The 18,666-nt window shown below is 35.1% G+C and overlaps 1 protein-coding gene across 3 annotated transcripts; it reads right to left on the minus strand.

The window, feature by feature from the left end:
* Nucleotides 1-623: 623 nt before the first annotated feature.
* CSN2 (casein beta) lies at nucleotides 624-4,879 on the minus strand. 3 transcript variants are annotated; one of them, XM_063108808.1, is made up of 5 exons: nucleotides 4,829-4,879; nucleotides 3,748-3,774; nucleotides 2,653-2,673; nucleotides 2,512-2,553; nucleotides 624-1,133 (listed from the first exon to the last, which is right to left on the minus strand). In XM_063108808.1, the coding sequence occupies exons 1-5, from the start codon at nucleotides 4,877-4,879 to the stop codon at nucleotides 624-626; spliced, it is 651 nt and encodes a 216-aa protein (XP_062964878.1). The 3 variants fall into 3 exon arrangements, with proteins under 3 accessions (XP_062964878.1, XP_062964877.1, XP_062964879.1); XM_063108807.1 differs by having other exon boundaries at nucleotides 2,512-2,556; XM_063108809.1 differs by lacking the exon at nucleotides 2,512-2,553.
* Nucleotides 4,880-18,666: the final 13,787 nt, after the last annotated feature.

The raw sequence follows: 18,666 nt of genomic DNA on the forward strand, positions 1-18,666 counted from the left end.
AACCTTAAAAATAAATAAATACAAAATGAATAAATATGTAATTTACCTTTTGACAATAATACTTGCCTTAAGAATGCTATAAGTAATGAAATAAACATTTTAATATTTTGCCCCTAATTGTACATATAGCACAAATAAGATGGGAAATAAGAGATGTGTAGAATAGATGTTCACAGGAAAACTTTAAAACTACAGAAAATAATAAATCTTCTTTATTCCAAACTAAATCAGATTGTCAAATTTAATTCTGGCTTTAGTAAGCCTTAATCTTCTTTATCTAAACCAGAATCCTCAACAAACCAATTAAATCAGAATCCCTGCAATCATTTCTTCCCAACACTCAATTTCTTCTACATGGAAAATCAGAACAATTCTATCAGAATCCTTATGAGTAGTCCTCAGCATTGGGATTTTGCAGGGGGGGGGATTCTCCAGGTGATTCTACAGTGTAGCTAGCATTGAGAATCACTGATTTAAATTGTATTAAATTAAATACATTTAAATATATATTCTTTGGATTCATTTATTACACATTTATTCTTTTATTCTAGAGCTATCACTTATTTATTCCACCATTATAAACACATCAAAAGTGAAGCAAAGAAAGTAGATTGGACTTACAATTATGGGTTGTAAACCGGGGCGAGTGGTTGAGCCACAGGGTAGAAGTGGCGGGAAGAGTCGAGTAGCCGATCTTGGTACAGCAGAAAGGCTTGGACAGGCATCTCTCTCTGGGGGTATGGCACCACTTGCTGAGGAACAGGCAGAACTTTGGTCTGGGGAAGAGACCTCAGGGGCTGAGAAAGAAGCATAGGAGTCTGAGGAATAGCCTGGGAGGCCTGGTGCATCCAGGGCTGGACCAGAGGCAGAGGAAAGTGCAGATTTTCAAGATGAGTGGGACTCAAGATTTCAGGGTCAAAAAGGGGCACTGTTGGAGATTTAAGGAAGGGCATCACTTTGCGCTTAGGAGTGACAGTCTCTCTCGCTTTGGAGACTTCCATCATTTCAGGCTGAAGGAAAGGCAGCACCATGGCAGGTTGAGCAAGAGGCAGGAAGTTTTGAGGAAGGACAGTGTAAGGGTAGAACAGAGGCTGTGGCTGGACAAAGGGGTAAGTTTGATCCTGGAGTTCATCCTAAAAAGAAGGAAAAAGAATCTCTCAGTTCATGATTCAGCTACAGTTGTCATTCCTGATGAATTAATCCCTCTTTTGGACAACCATCATTGAGAGAAAAGAGAGGAAGAAAATCTTTCACTCACCTTGGTTAATAAATTATCCTGGGTCATGTGAAGAAAAATGAGTAAAATGCTCTTTGAGGAACTTCTCCTCAATCCACTGACCTTATAGGTGAATGCACTGCAATCAATGTTTAGGGAGTCTTCCACCTTTTCCTGAGTTGCCTAAATAGCTCTGGCTGTATGCTTTGGTCTTCAGAGAACACTGACTTTTCAATATAATTGTGTTGATAATTGACCAAATTACTTTCATATAATGAAGAGAGATTGATTTTAAAAGACTTGGAAGAACAACTCCAAGGTTTATTTTTGTTTTGTTTTAGTGAAAAATTAGTCTTAATTTGTGGCTAAATTCGCTGAACCACAAATTAAGATGAGTCACTTAACATTGGCCTGGTTCTATCATTACTTCCCTTGGCAAAAGCTAGTTTTCTGGAGTCTTTCAAGAGGCATCAATTTTTAATCTTCAATTTGATTCAGAAATATTTTGCGTGAACACTGAACAATCCACTGATGATACAGAGAAACTGAAATATTACAATTCAGTAATCAATATGCTACCATAAATGTAATTTAATTAATTATAGAATTTTATGTTGTCCAAGAAAATTCTTGATTTTTAACCAAGCTCTGCTATTTAAAAACTGTGTAAAATTGTTGCACAATTTTTTATTCAATTATTTTGTACTTCACTTTTCTCATCTTTCCAACAGAAATACTCTTAAAAACATCATGTTTTTAAGAAATGTTAAAATAAAACCTACAAAATGTTAATGTGCCATCATTGAATATTCTCTGTGGGCCCGCTCATCGACCTTATGGGGTAGATATTCTTATAAATATTCTCAGTGTACAGATAAAGAAAATGAAGTACAGAGAAACTTGCATCCAGTGTTATACAGGTGGTAAATGATTTATTTAGGATTGCCATATTGCCTTTATTCCCCTTCATTACCATAAATACCTTGACAATAAGAGGAGAACATATTTCCCTACCAGGATGGTTCCTACTGATGGGCATTTATTGAAAACAGATATGCCATTAATAATATCATGAGGTATTTAGTCCATGTTCTAGAAAATGATTATAAGTTTTCAAATGCATTTATACCTTAGAAAACATATTGACTTTGTCAGTATTTCACTTTATACTCTGATTGGTTGGTACATGACACTTATTTTATTAGCATTCTTTAGACTGAACATACACATTCCAATTTTTTTATTTATTATACTCTATAAGAATTTTAGAAATATACTCATCACAAACAAATTACCTCTTTTAGCTGCTGTTCCTCACGTTTAACCTTCTCAAGTTTCTGCTAAAAACAAATCATATATAAAGAAATGTTACCATCTGTAAAAATTAAACATGAAAAATCTTGAAAATGTGAACATTTTAAATATGAAGATTTTACCTTGATATGTGTAATAGATTCCTTTGGGGGAAAAAAAATAAAATCAGTTTCAGTTTTAATGAATAATTTTTATTTTTCAATATAAGTCAGAAAATAGAGGAACTAAATGAAGGTTATGTGGACACCTTTGTTTGATAATATTATTAAAAACAGGATAATCGCTGAAGCATATGTTGCATTGTTCTGTATAAGCCCGTTGTATAAAAGAAAGTCAGATGAATGTAGTCAAGAGTGAAAAGAAAATTAGTGAACTAGTACAAAAAGAGACATTTAATAGATGCTAATTACTCTCTATACCCATACTCCTTCCTCTGACAACAAATGATCTCTAAAACTCCGTCTGGTTCAAAAAAAAAAAAAAAAAAGACTCAGTTAATCACAATTGACTCATTATGTTAATCATTCTTGGTTCACTTGTCACATATTAGGCTTCAAATGAATTATAAGAAATAAACACTTCCCCTAAAGATCTTATAACCTTTGTGAAGAAACAAAGCATATTGATGTACCAGTTCCTTAACAGATGATAACACACCCAAAAAGATTAGTACAAGAATAAATATCTATCTGACTCTCCCAGGTATATTTAGAACTACACTAAATCTCACTGTCCCTTATTGACTAAAGTAATTACTACTACTATTACTATTGTAATTACAAAATGTGTGCTTTTGCATGTCTGCCTACCCACTAGGTTGCAAGGTTTACCTATCATTGGCATGGCTGTCTTTTCAATTGGTTCCTTATCTCCTAGTCAATGTCTGTTCCAGAGAAGGAACTCAAAAAATGTTTAAAGTGAATGAGGTCAGAGTGGAGAGTTCAAGACAGAAAATGGGAATGTATGTTTCATTTTTAAAAAGGAAGACAAAATGACACAATTTCAAGTAGCAAGCCAACTTAGAATGTTCTAGAATGCTGAATTCCCCAGACATTTATTCTGTACTTAAACATATATAAAGGAAATTTACATCAGAATTTATATGTCAGAACATATATGCATTAGCTTAACTTCTATGATGTAACACAATAGAAAGTTAGCACAGCATTTTACTGTTCTAAAATTGGGATGTTGCTTCTGAAAGAACACTGTCTTACCTCACTGCTTGAAAGGCTTTCAACAGTCTGTAAAGAGAAAAAAAAAAAAAGGAAAAAGCAGCTGAAGCCTTCTAGATCATTAGAGAATGTTACTGTTTTATGGCTGGAGAATTGTCTCTGAATAAAAACATCTTACCTCGGTGGATGCACTGAGTTCTTCCTTCTGTGAAGAAAAAAAACACTATAGTTTCTGTAACTAACTCATCATTAAACATGTCTTCTACTTAATTTTTACATCCTTTATGCAGAGCTATGTCTTTTATAAACTTAAAAAGTAAAACTAGGGCCGACCCCGTGGCTCACTCGGGAGAGTGCGGCGCTGGGAGCGCAGTGGCACTCCCGCCGCAGGTTTGGATCCTATATAGGGATGGCCAGTGCACTCACTGGCTGAGTGCAGTGCAGACGACACCAAGCCAAGGGTTGCGATCCCCTTACCAGTCACACACAAAAAAAAAAAGTAAAACTAGACCCAAAAGTTGATTGTTTTAATGTCTTTTATATTTATTAACTTTAATGGCATGTTTTTATTTTACTTGAATAAACAGAATTTTGATGTGAAACAGAGAAGGTTTTACTTTAATTTTCATTGAACACTTTTTATTATGATTATGTTTATTTATGATTATGATTATTGCCTGTACTCCATTCTCTAGATGTCTTGGATAGACATAGGTAGGATTTGGCCCAATGCCCGAGGGTAAGAGATACATGTATTTTATCACCAGAATAAGACACAATTATCTAGGTTGAACATGCATGCAATTATACTTGTACAATATTATACTTTTTTGCTGTTTTTATGTTCTTTCTTCTTCTTGCTTTGTTTATTATTCATTGAATTGTTTACTTTTCCTTTCTGGACTGGTGGCATATTGGAATGGAAAACATTTGACCCTGCTTTGGGTCCCCACAAGAAACTGTTGAGATTGGGTGAACATAAATGATTTTCATAGAAACCAAAAAAATTCTGCTGAAATTCTCCATTATTTGTTCACTAAAAAATGTTGCTGATGTTATTCTCTATGAGTAGGGAGATAGTTCACTGTATCTTAATTATGTAGAAGTTTCCTTTTGCACATACCTCCCTTGCAAGAGCAAGAGCCACCAGGCAGGCGAGGATAAGGACTTTCATGGCTATCAAGTCCTGTGAATGGGGAAAGAGGAAATGGAAATAGATTGGTCAATCAATTTTCTTATTTAGGTGGAGTTACTTTTCTTTTAAAAGAAATCAAAGATTATGTACAATAGAAATGTTTGTATTATAGGAGATAATATTAATAGAATTTTTATCACACGACCAAGGTGAAATCTACTCTGGCTCCTTATTCTTACATATCAAATGCAAACTTTATTGCCAGCCACTCAGATTTTTTCAGCTAACAGCTTTTCCCTGCTCTTTTATTTTAATCTTATTCACAGTACTACAGGTTTTTTTGTTTGTTTGGTTTTGAAATGTATAAATAAGTAGTAAATATTTACAGAAATATTTATTTATTAATTTATTCAAAAATATTTATTTAGTACCTTTTATGGCCAGACATTGTCTAGGCACTGGAGATACAGCAGTGAACAGAGTATTAAGATCTCAGTCCTGATGAGACCTCAATTCTACTGGGGGAGACTGATCAAAAAAATTCATACAAAGAAAATCAAATTTTATTTTTATGTTTATTTTACTAAACTAGATAGTTGCCATGAATATTTAGGCTAATAATATCTTCTTATTTACAATAAGACTGAGATTTTCATCTTAACACTTCCTTTACTTGTTCCACTCTCCAGATGGTTTTTGGACTCATAGGCTTGCTTCTTCTGCATTTGCACACCAATGCAGTCTTCATCTCCACACACCTAATAATGTCTCTGTTCCTTAGTGCCCCATGACTTTACAGAACAAACACTATGCATATTTTCTCTCTATTAAAATGTGCACACTGATCTCCTGATGATTTACCAAGGGATCAGATTTTCTTGCTCACTCCCAACCCCCAACCTGCCTATTCTTATGAAATAATCATATATGTTAGCACATTTGTCCAAAGTGTACTTAATGGCCTCCTTGTTTGCTTTTTCTTGCATTTTCTATAGTTTATTGTAGAAAGACAGTGTTTGTGTAGTATCATTTGATATACACTCTTAATTCTTAGCTATTTAAACTAAATTTCTAAATAAAAAGCAGTTCATTCAAAAAAAAAAAAAACAGTCTCTAGTTCATCTGCAAAATGCCCTTTCCAATACTTGAAGGCTGAAAATAATTCTCACTATTAAGGAAAAAATTATTTTTTCTAAATTTTTGTCATGGGTGCTATATAATTCTTCATTAATTTTACTTTGCCTAAGACCTTCATAAGTTTTCAAATAATTTTTTATTGTTAGGATTCAGAAAAAGGAATGTGGAATTCCATTAGAGATTAGTACATGTAGAGAAAATTCCATTGAATTTTCTATATTTTGTAATTAGTGTTTTATATGCCAATTAAAGCCAGAACTTTATTATTGCCTGATATACTCTTAGCTACTTTTCCTTTCAAATCATCTATTTTCTTTGCTTTTTGTTTACAGGTCATCTCTATCCCATCTAGAAATTTCTTACAAAGTGAAACACTGGTTCTTTTTAATTCAATTCTGTATTCTCATGTTTCTATTTTAACATTATTTTGAAATATTATAAACCAGACAATAATATGTAGATTAGACATTCTAGACAAGTTTGATGAGTACACTTTTCTTCTAAACAAATTGTTCATAAACTTTTCAAGTAGTGCATTTCTCCAACCTGCTCCCTCCATTTCTTGACTCAATATGCTACCTCTATATCTGTTGGATAAAGCTTTCCCAATAATCATTTATCGTCCCATATATAATTTAAATGTTATTATGGCTGTGATATATTAAATCAAATCTGAAGACATTAATTCAAGAAATGTATCTCCTCTTAATCCTAACTATTAACTAGGCTTGCAATATCTTGTAACTACATTTCTTAGACTCATGAAGGCTGTGTGGTATATGGTCATCATAATTTTTACCTAATCCTTCTAAGCACTTCTATTTTTTAACCCAAATGTTGAAATTAGCTTCAGCACTACCTTAAATACCCATATTTCAAAGAATATATTTAAGCAATTCTGATCTTCCTAAAGGGTAAGGAAGAGGTACGTTCAGTTTATATCTAAAATTCTTACCGTTTTTCCAAGGTGAAGGTCAAAAAGTGAAGGTGGAGCTGGGTGGATGACAGTCTGTCTGCTTGTGTGGCTGTTTTTATACTGCATTTAGTGACATGCTAATTTTGTGGCTTGAAATAAAATCACTAGAGGGTTTCCATTCCAAGAAGTCCAAATGATTAGAAAGTGATTTCTGACCATTTTCTGCCCCCAGAAATTCTGGGGAGTGCTGTAACAAAGGAGTGATTCACAAGCTAATAAAGGAAACCTGTCCAGGAATTGCAATGACTGGACAACAGTGATACTCTGGCCCAGTCCCCAAGTTTTTGCAGACACAGCTAAGTCTCTCTAGGGCCTACTGAGGATGTAAGATTTTGGTTGTGAGGTAATCTATGCAAACACCAGATACACAGAAGGGATTTAAAGAGGATACAATTTCAGGCTAACCTGAGCAGTTGTTAGTGCTTTATGCTGCAAAGGAGAAACTGACAATTTAAGAAGTCCGTGATGATGTCTTAGTCACATAAGGCAAACTACTTAGCTTCCAGGGCCACTGGATTTGGGAAAAATGAATCATTCAGTTTAAACCAACATTGTATACACAAGATAACTGAAACTTTCTTTGTAATAGAACAACTCAGAGAAGGAATTGGGACAGCTGGTATACGCAAAACCTTCAATAAATTGGTCATAAAAATTTTGCAAAATGTCATGAAGCTTTATTTACCTGATAAACATTGATTATCTTTTTCTATTTCAGGCATAATAACTATAATAAAAATGATAGCTATTTTTTACTTAGTGCTAAATCTATACCAGGCACTATGCACTTTACAGAAATCATCATGTCTAATCTTCACAAAAACCTCATGAGGTAGCTCTCTTCTCCATATTTAGGTTGAAGAAACCAAGACACTAAAAGTTTCAGTGACTTGCTCAATATCATGTTGCTTGTTAATGACAAAAATACCACTCAAACCCAGGTCTGTCCATCTACATGTACCTATTTGATCACATGTAAGTCCCAGAGCTCATGTTTTAACCCTCCCAAGATTTTGTTATAAAATTTGGCTATCAATATAGCATTTTGGCTTAAATGTACAGAATTTGATTATGCCCAGGTTGTAGGAATGGGGCATCTGTGCTGGGTGGGCAGGGGAGACTATCATTAAGAAAGTGCCATTTCTGTTTGGCATTAAAGAAAGAGTAAAATTTTGAGAGATAATTAAATGGGAATAAAGTTTTTTGACTGAAGTCAATGTAGGAACTTGAGGAGCAACGTACCAAATTTGTGGATACATAGAGGGTACAGAATACAAACTACTGTTGCAGAGGTTTAATAGAGTCAGATCATGGACGCCTGTTAAGTTTCAGGTGTGTAGTATGAAATAACTGAGAAGAATAGGGGAAGATATTAGAGATTTGAAAGGAAGAAGAATTGCAAAACTTCTTGTATAATAACTCAAGTGATCTAGTAAAGGAGGTTGTTATATGATGTTATTGCAGTGGTCTAAGAGACATGATGATGACCTCAAGTAGGGAGATGCTGATGCTAAGCATCACAGGCAATGGAAAGGCAAATTTGTACTTAAAATACAAGAAATGTGAAAAATTGGGGAAATAAAATAATAGACTGTGGGTGATTAAAAACTTCATCATAGTCATGTTATAAACCAAGATATGAAATCAAGCCGAAATTAGAACTGAGTTAAATCTTGTACATGGTAAGTTTGAAGATGTCCAGAAGGTGCTGTGAATTAAATATGACGGTCAAGGGAGAATCATAAGTACAATTGTAAAGATGGTTTTTTTCCAAAAAAAATTGAATCAATTTCCCTAGGGAAAGAGTGGCAATTAAAAAAAAATAATTGCCCAAGAATAGAATTCAAGTATTCTCTGTTATTCAGGGGCTGGTAGAACCAAAAAAAAAAAAAAAAAGAGGAAAAAAATACAGAAATGCAGAGTGTTAGAGAGAAGAGAGTAGAGAGTCACTCTTTTCTCCTTAGTTCTTTGCATTGCTAGAAGAAGTAAGGAAATGGGGTCAAGAGTGAAAATGCTCCACAGATACAGACTGGGATGGAAACAGAAGAGATTTTGGGAAATAGAAGTCATTATCTCTAAACTTGAGTTCACTCCAATTGGTTAAGAAGTAAGCATTCATGAGTAATTAAAAGCAACACATGTATACGGCTCTTCTGAGAAATTTAGAAGAGCGGGTAAGGAGACCTAGAAGATGATGCCTGTGTGTACAGGGACAATCAGAAGCACAGAAGATGTTTTCAGGAGAGGGAAGACTTGTAGCTTAAAACAAAGAGGCCAGTGGAGATAACGAGTTGAAATACATGGAAGGGGTAGAAACCAATTGACGGAGCAAGTTTCAGTAGGGTCAGGGTCACAGTCAAAAAGAATAAGACCTATACAAAACGTACCAGTTTTCCTAAGACAGGAGAAAAAGAGGAGAAGCTGAGTAAATATAATACAGATTCTGATACATAAGATGAAAAGTTGAAGTTAAATGATCTTAATTTGCTAGTGAAGGAGAGAATGGGGTTCTCAGCTGACATTTAGAAAGTGCTTATGAGTTTTGGGATCTCTAAGTGTCATAAGCCAGATGCAGAAAGAAAAATACTGCATGATCTCACTTATATGTGGAATCTAAAAAAAAGTCGAATACATAGAAAGAGAGAGTAGAATGATGGTTACTAGGGGTGGGAAGGATAGGAAAATGTAGGTCAAGGTGTACAAAGGGGCAGTTATGTCGGATGAATACATTTAGAGATCTAACATACAGCGTGAGGTCTATAGTCAATAATATTTTATTGTACCATGGAAATTTGCTGAGAGTAGATTTTAGGTGTTCTTTCTATAGGAATAAAAAGGTAACTATGTGAGGTGATAGATGTTAATTTGCTTGACAGTAGTAATCATGTTACTACATATATGTGTGTGAAAACATCATGTTGTGCATCTTAAACATATACAATAAGAAAGAGCAGAAATTTTTCATTAATGCAAAAATAAAAATAAATAAAAAGATCCACAGGCAATAAACAGGACTTATATGAGATTAAATATTAGGGTTTTGGGGTGATTTTGTTGTTGTTGTTGTTTTGTTTGTTTGTTTATTTTTTCCCCAAGCAGATACGTGGTACAAAGGTTGCAGCGAAATAGCAATAATTCAGGAGAATTGTTCTGGTTGAGGGGAGGGGTTGATTGTGATTGTGTTAAAATGACTAACCATGACATATTTGTTGAGCTCAGAAGAAAGAGCAGCCAGTGGTTGAGTAATACATCAGGATACCAAAAAGAGATTGAATGAGGAGAGATAGTAAAAAAGGCAGAGAGGAGGCATAATGAGAGTGAATAATCTCAAGAAGTACAAGGTCAGAGCTGTTTATCAGGTGAGAACTTCAGCATTAGAAAGAAAAGATTCCTGGGTGGTGGTGACTAGAACCAAGGAATAGCCATATACGGATGTTAAATGTGTTGAAGGAAAATAGTAAAATATATTCCATATTAAATATCTATATTTTGCCAGGCATTTTGCTAGTTGCCCAGAATGCAACAATAAGTAAAGGGCACATTTTTTTTTTTTTTAAGGAGGACCAGAAACTATACTTTTTTTTAATTCTTTTTTTTTTATAAAGTGACATAGTATTTACCTATAACCTATGCACATAAAAGGTACAATTCTTATCTTCAGAAACATCAGAGCCTTCATGGGAAAACAGATATGAAAACCAACATGTTATGAAAAGTGATAAATAGTTTAATAATGCTGTAATAAGTTACAATAGGCAGAAAGGCAATACCTAGTTCACTTTAGTTGCTGGAAAGTAGAGGAAAACAGAGTCCCCATGAGATCATGTGTCCTGAGGAACATCTTGAAGCCAGATGAAGAAGAAGTTGAAGAAGAGAATTCTAAGCTAAAAGTGAAGGAAGACTAGAGTCATGGATATGAGAAACAGGTAACTACAACTAAATCAAGTAGTGAGTCTGGATCATAAAGTAAAAGGAAGAGAGCAGATGGAGATGAGAACACAGAAAGAGAAATGGGTCAGACAATGATGGGCAGAGCATACTGCACTCCTAAGGAATATGAATTGTATTCTGTAGGTAGTGGGGGTCTACTGGAGGGTTTTAGAATGGAGAGTAATATTTAGAGAATGCCTACTTCCAGATTAACTACCTCTAGACAAGTACAGATTTATTAAAATGGCCCAAGCTCATGTGTTTTTTTGCAGTGAGTGACTGTTTATCACTATTGTTTATACAAGTACATAAGATGGAGGCAAGAAAGAAAACTGAAGCCCAGAGAGGAATAGGGTCTTGACCACAGTAGAGGCTGAGGCAGGCCACAAAGTGCTTGACTCGGGCTCATTTACAGAAGCAGTCTCCAGGTTTCTTTTCTTCATCAGTGATTGATAGAAGTATTTGGCTGATTGTGTTTGGTGCTACTCATTCTTATAATGCTCTTCTACTCCTCTGCGTGTAACAGATGTATTCAGGACTTGAGCACAGATTGATGCCATTCTAAAGAAAACAAGCACAGCATAGACCTAATTAGTGATTTTTCTTCCTAATGTATCTTTCATTCATATCATGCTAGATCTATGGGGAAGAAAAGACACTCTAGATTGTCATAAATGTTTTATATTGCTTAGAAAACCCAAGTCAATATCTGTTGTATGTTTGAATTATTCCACTGATATTCATTCTAAGTCTATGTTCATACTGAGCCAGGAGGAAGCCAGGAAAAGAGATGATGAAATGACTCCAATGTCCTAAGTCCAACCAGGAAAGGCCCTGGCTTCCCAGTGTGCTTGTGGGTGTCAGAACTGGGTTGCCAAGGCCACAGGCAACAAAGTATGATTTCTAAGAAAAGGAATACAAAAGCAAGCATGCCCAACCTACTCAATATATCCTTTTTATTTTCTCAGCAAGATGCTTTACATATTGTGTAATAAATACAGCATTTCCTTGGAACTCTCTCACTGATTTTGAATTACATTAATCAGTATACTTACAGACTCTATTGTGCCAGATGTAAGCAAAACCATGATCAGGGAAAGCATGAACAATACACTGGAGTAAGAAGCTCATCCAAGGAAAAATCAGAAAGCCAGAGATTTAAGACAAAATTAGGTTCTAAGAGCCAGCTAAGTATTGGAACACAATCAGTGAGGAACAAAGTTCCATGTGGGGAAACTCAGGCTTTTCCAATGAACAACTTAAGAGATGCCATTCTCATAGAGTGAAATGAGCATAGATGAGGAGCAAGATATAGTCAATGCAAGATGTCCTAAGACTATTTGTCACTGACAGAATTAGTTCAACAAGAGCTCTTTTTTATATTAGGTGATGGATCTGAAATATGCACATGTGAGATTTGGGTGAAGCATAAAGGTAATAGCTGAAGCCATGTAAAAAAACACCTTCAAGATAGTGAGCAAATGTGAAAGCAGGATAAGGAGTAAAATAAAGGGGATAAAAAATGTTCAGGAAATATGAACTGGAAGCAACCCTAGATATCATCTATATGATGTTTTAAAGAGATTTTAGAGAAGGGGAAATTTTGGACCTGAGAATTTGCATTATTTGGTTGAGATACTATAGCTATTTATTAGGGATAGACTGGTACTAGAAACGTTTGTCTCTTGAGTAATAACTTCACTGAAACATGGGGTGGAGGAGAGGGCAAAATAAAAATAAATGGTGTGGGTTTATGTGATTCAAATTTATGAACAAAATATATATAATTAACTCTAATAATCTAACAAATTATTATGTAAAAGGGATAGATAACAGCATTTATTATACAGATGGAATTTTTTAATTCCTTTAATGAGATTATTTGACTATAACAAAATATCTTGTCTGAAATATAGTTATTAAAATTAATTTATAAAGGTAAACAAGCATCATGGAATTTAAAACATGTTTTTTAAGTAGACATCATGAAAGCATAAATCCCAAAACCTGATTCACAGAACATACTCTTCATTAGATCCTAATTGCTTTTACATTTACATATAACCAGAAAATGTGCTAGACCAGAATTTCTTAACCTTGGCACTATTGACATTTTAGGCAGGATAATTCTTTATTATGCGGGCTGTCCTGTTTATTGTGGGATGTTTAGCAGCTTCCCTGGCCTCCACCCACAAAATGCTAATAACACCAACCACCCAGCCTTCAGGAACAAAAGTGTCTTAAGAAAGTTCTAATGTTCCCTAGAAGGGAAAAATAAGCTCCAGATTTAGAACCACTGTGCTAGAAGATGCAAAGTGTTACACAATGATACAAAGATGAAGATGGAAAGGTCCCTGCTAATAAGCAGATAGTAAATATGCAGCGACAATTAGATTTTGTCATGTAAGTAATTTTTCCACTCCACAATCTTAATATCATTCTTCCTACTCTCCTGTGCCATAAATCCCCTTCAGGACACCAAATATTGAAATACTTGATTCCGCCAGAAACTAGGAACTTTCAAAGATCTTGTCAATTTTTCAATGCCCCTTAAGCCCCTTATGTCTATGTGTTTCTCTTTTCCCAGTTTGAATTTCATGGCAATTGTTATTATCACACTGTTGCTGATATACTCAAATCCCTTACTTGTCTCTGACTTTACTACACTGGCTTAACTAAATCATCCCCAGGTTAACCCAAATTCTACCTTCTGCCTTATGTGAAAGTGCCTAAGGAAAAAAATATCCAACCATAATGATTGTTCTCATTTCAAATGGAAGGTCACTAGTGTGTAGTGTTTCTTAAAGAAGTCAAGCAGTCACATTATATATTTGCTTCTACTTTCTTAGACCATTATTTAGTACTCAAAGCAACAACATCTCTTTCCCCATCTTCATGTTCAGCAGCAGAGGACCTTACTTCCTATTTTACTAAGAAAATAGAAGCAATCACAAGCGAGATTTGAAGTTTGCTTCAATATATCTCCCCCCAACCTACATCATTTTCATGTTCTCTCTTTGTTATTCTGCCGGACTTATTCCTGCTCTTAGCAAAGCCAAACACTACCCCAGTGCACTAGAAACAATTTCTTCCTGCCCACTCATGGAAATTGCATTGCATTGACATTTTCCCCTCTCTACTGGATTCTTCTCATCAAACTACACACATACGCTAATTTCTTCCATCTCGAAAAATATACTTCCATTCTCGTCCACTTTTCTTTGGTAACACTTCCCCATTTCTCTCCCATTCTTTGCAGGGGTGGGGAGAATAACTCTCTCAAAAGTTGTTCATACTTGGTAGTTCCAATTTCTCTCCTCACATTTTTTTTCCCCTTGTAATCAGGTTTTCACGTCTACCAGTCTACAAAAATTCTTTGAGGTCAAAATTGACATTTGGTTTTCTAGATCCTATGGTCATTTGTTGGTCTTCTTCTCACTTCTCTTATCAACAGCATTTGACATTTGTGACACTTTCTTTGCTTGGCTCCCCTTGTTTTGTCCTACCTCTCTGGCCACTCTTTTTTAGACTCACTGATAATATTTCCCCATCATAGAACATGTGATGAAAAGGTGACCCATGGATCAGTTCTTGGAATTCCCTTTACTGTCTATATTCACTTCCTTACTGAACTTATTCAGGTTCATGTTTTTAAATTATCACCAGGTCATGACTCTTATTTAGCTCCAAGTCTAACCTCTACCCCGAATTCTAGAACTGTATATCTAACAGGTTAATCACCTATCTCTTTGTCTTAAAAGGGAATCTCAAGGTTAACATATCCAAAACTGAGCTCCTGATCTTCCCACAAAACCTGCTCCTCTTATAATCTTCTATAGCTTGGTAAATGGAAATTCTATTTTTACAATTGCCCTTCAGTCACTCAGGCCAAAAACCATGTAGTTAGCCTTGACTCCTCTCTCTTTTCTTACACGCAATGTCTGGTCCATTAGCCCATCCCTTTGGCTCTATCTTCAAATGGTATTCAGTGTCTAACACTTTCACCACCTTTGCAGCTACCAACATGGTTCAAACCACCATAATCTCCTGCGTGGGTTATACGAAAAACCTCCAAATTGGTTTCGTTGTTTCTTCCCTTCATGCTCCTTTTAAATGAGATGCCAGGGTGATGCTCTTAAATGCAATTTGTACTTTGTAATATTTCTCTCCTCTACATACAAAAATCTTCCAATGGTTTCCTGGTATTCACAGATTAAAATCCAAAGCCATTAAAATGACCTAAAATACCTAACATTACTTGGCCCCTTGTTGCATCTCTGAACTAATGACTAAGTCATGTTCTACGACTTTTTGTCTTCTTCCTCTCTTGTCCTGTTGACCTCTTTAGTCTTTTCTTGAGAATGCTAGGTTAGCAGCCACTTGGGAGATTTCTCTTTGCTGTTTCCTCAGTCTGGAATGCTTTTCCCAGATTAAAACCATAGAACATTCCCTCTTTTTCTCAGGACTTAACTCACCTTTTCCATTAGACTTTCCCCAATGTTACCCCACACTCCTCCTGACATGTCTTTCCCCACTTCCTTTATTTTATTTATTTATATATTTATTTTATTTTATCAATATACAATGTGGTTGATTATTGTGGCCCATTATCGAAACCTCCCTCTCCTCTCCCTCTCCCTCCTCCCGCTCAATGACTTCTATCTGTTCTGTTCGCTTCTCGCTTGTTGCTTGTCGTAACAACCTCAAGGAATTGTAACGGTTGTGTCTTCTTCCCTTCCCCTCCAGTTTATTTGTGTATTTCTTTATTTATTTTTAGCTCCCACAAATAAGTGAGAACATGTGATATTTATCTTTCTGTGCTGACTCGTTTCACTTAATATAATTTTCTCTAGGTCCATCCATGTTGTTGCAAATGGCAGTATTTCATTCTTTTTAATAGCAGAGTAGTATTCCACTGTGTAGATAAACCACATTTCCCTTATCTACTCATCTGATGATGGATATTTGGACTGGTTCCAACTCTTAGCTATTGTAAATAGTGCTGCAATGAAAACTGGAGAACAGGTATACCTTTGACTTGATGATTTCCATTCTTCTGGGTATATTCCCAGCAGTAGGATAGCTAGGTCATATGGTAGATCTATCTGCAATTGTCTGAGGAACCTCCATACCATTTTCCATAGAGGCTGCACCATTTTGCAGTTCCCACCAACAATGTGTGAGAGTTCCTTTTTCTCCACAACCTTGCCAGCATTTATCATTCATATTCTTTTGGATATTAGCCATCCTAACTGGGATGAGATTGTATCTCAGTGTGGTTTTGATTTGCATTACCTGAATGCTGAGTAATGTTGAGCATTTGTTCAAGTGTCTGTTGGCCATTCATATATCTTCCTTTGAGAAATGCCTATTTAGCTCCTTTGCCCCTGTTTTAATTGGGTTACTTGTTTCTTTGTTGTAAAGTTGATTCAGTTCCTTGGATATTCTGGATTATTAATCCTTTGTCAGATGTGTATTTGCAAATATTTTCTCCCACTCTGTTCATTGTCTTTTAACTCTGATAATTTTTTTTTTTTTCTGTTCAGAAGCTTTTTAGTCTGATATTATCCCATTTATTTGTATTTCCTTTGGATGCCCATGCTTTGGGCATCGTATTCATGAAGTCTGTGCCCAGTCCCACTTCCTGGAGTGTTTCTCCTATGATTTTTTAAAGAAGTTTTATTGTTTCAGGGTGTATATTTAATTCTTTAATCCATTTTGAGTTGATTTTGGTACATGGTGAGAGGTATGGGTCTAGTTTCATTCTCCTATATATGGATATCCATTTATCCCAGCACCATTTGCTGAAGAGGCAGTCTCTTCCCCAGTGTATGGGCTTGGAACCTTTGTCAAAGATCAGATGGGTGTAGGGGTGTGGGTTGATTTCTGGATTCTCTATTCTATTAAATTAATCAGTGTGCATGTTTTTATGCCAGTACCATGTTGTTTTGGTTATTATAGCTTTGTAGTATAGTTTAAAGTCAGGTAGTGTTATGCCTCCAGCTTTTTTTTTTTTTTGCTCAGAATTGCTTTGGCTATGTGTGTTCTTTTGTTATTCCATGTAAATGTCGGGATAGTTTTTTCCAATTCTGAGAAAAAATGTCATTGGAATTTTGATGGGCATTGCACTGAATTTATATATCACTTTGGGTAGTATGGACATTTTCACAACGTTGGTTCTTCCAATCCAAGAACATGAGATATCTTTCCATCTTCTTGTGTTCTTTAATTTGTCTCAGCAGTGGTTTGTAGCTCTCACTATAGAGGTTTTTCACATCCTTGCTTAACTCTATTCCTAAGTATTTTACTTTTCAGTGGCTATTGTAAATGGGCAATCTTTCTTGATTTCTCTTTCTGCATGTTCACTATTGATGAATAGAAATTCTACTGATTTTTGTGTATAGATTTCATATTCTGCAACTTTGCTGAAATCATTTATCAACTCTAAGAAATTTTTTGTAGAGGCTTTAGGCTGTTCAATATATAGGATCATGTCATCTGCAACAGGACAGTTTGAATTCATCTTTTCCAATCTGGATGCCCTTTATTTCCTTCTCTTCTCTGATTGCTCTGGCTAGTACTTCCAACACTATGTTGAATAGGAGTGGTGAGAGAGGGCATCCTAGTCTAATTCCTGTTCTTCATCCCATTCAGGATGATATTGGCAGTGGCTTTATCATATATGGCTTTAATGATGTTGAGATACTTTCTGTCTATACCTAACTTATAGAAAGTCTTTATCATGAATGAGTGTTGAATTTTGTCAGATGCTTTTTCAGCATCTATAGAGATGATAATATGGTCCTTGTATTTAATTTTATTGACATGGTGTATCACATTTATTGATTTGCATATGTTGAACCAACCTTGCATCCCTGGGATGAATCCTAATTGATCATGGTATATAATTTTGCATATGTGTTGCTGTATTCTGTTAGCTAGTATTTTATTGAGGATTTTTACATTTATACTCATCAAGGATATTGGCCTGTAGTTTTCTTTTTAATTGTATCTTTACCTGGTTTTGGTATCAGGATTATGTTTGCCTCGTAGAATGAGTTTGGGAGAATTGGCTTTCAATCTTTTGGAATAGTTTGTAAAGAATTGGTGTCAATTTCTCTTCGAATGTTTGGTAGAATTCTGCTGTGAACCCATCAGGTCCTGGGATTTGTTGGGAGCCTTCTGATAACAGCTTCAATCTCTTTTATTGTTATTTGACTGTTCAGATTTTCTACATCATCTTTGCTTAGTTTGGGTAGTTTTTGTGTGTCCAGTAATTTATCCATTTCCTCCAGATTTTCCAATTTGTAGGCTTATAGTAGTCACTAAAAATTTCTTGTATTTCTGAGGTATTAATTGTGATATCACCTTTCTTCATTTTAATTTTTGTTATTTGGGTCTTTGCTCTTCTTTTTTTAGCTAGCCACACTGTTTTGTCAATTTTATTTATCTTTTCAAAAAAACCAACTTTTTGATTCATTGATCTTTTGTATTGTTTGGGGGGCTTCAGTTTCATTAAGTTCTGCTCTGATCTTAATGATTTCTTTCCATCTGTGAACTTAGGGTTTCGATTGTTCTTGTTTTTCTTGTTTTATAAGGTGCAGTGTTAGGTTGTTTACTTGCCATCTTTCCATTTTTCTGAAGTAAGCACTTAATGAGATAAATTTTCCTCTTAGTACTGCTTTTGCAGTATACCACAGGTTTTGGTATGATGTATCATTGTTTTCATTAGTTTCAATAAATTTTTTTATTTCCTGTCTGATTTCTTCTTGGACCGATATGT

The sequence above is a fragment of the Cynocephalus volans genome, chromosome 9 (assembly GCF_027409185.1).
Source record: "Cynocephalus volans isolate mCynVol1 chromosome 9, mCynVol1.pri, whole genome shotgun sequence".
In the NCBI taxonomy this organism is placed as follows: Eukaryota; Metazoa; Chordata; class Mammalia; order Dermoptera; family Cynocephalidae; genus Cynocephalus; species Cynocephalus volans.

Coding starts and splice junctions, on each gene's coding strand:
- CSN2 (XM_063108807.1), bottom strand. CDS start 4,879: ATGAAAGTCCTTATCCTCGCCTGCCTGGTGGCTCTTGCTCTTGCAAGG. Junction 3,775..4,828: donor CTCTTGCTCTTGCAAGGGAG/GTATGTGCAAAA, acceptor TTCTCTTTACAG/ACTGTTGAAAGCCTTTCAAG. Junction 2,557..2,652: donor AATCTATTACACATATCAAG/GTAAAATCTTCA, acceptor ATTTGTTTTTAG/CAGAAACTTGAGAAGGTTAA.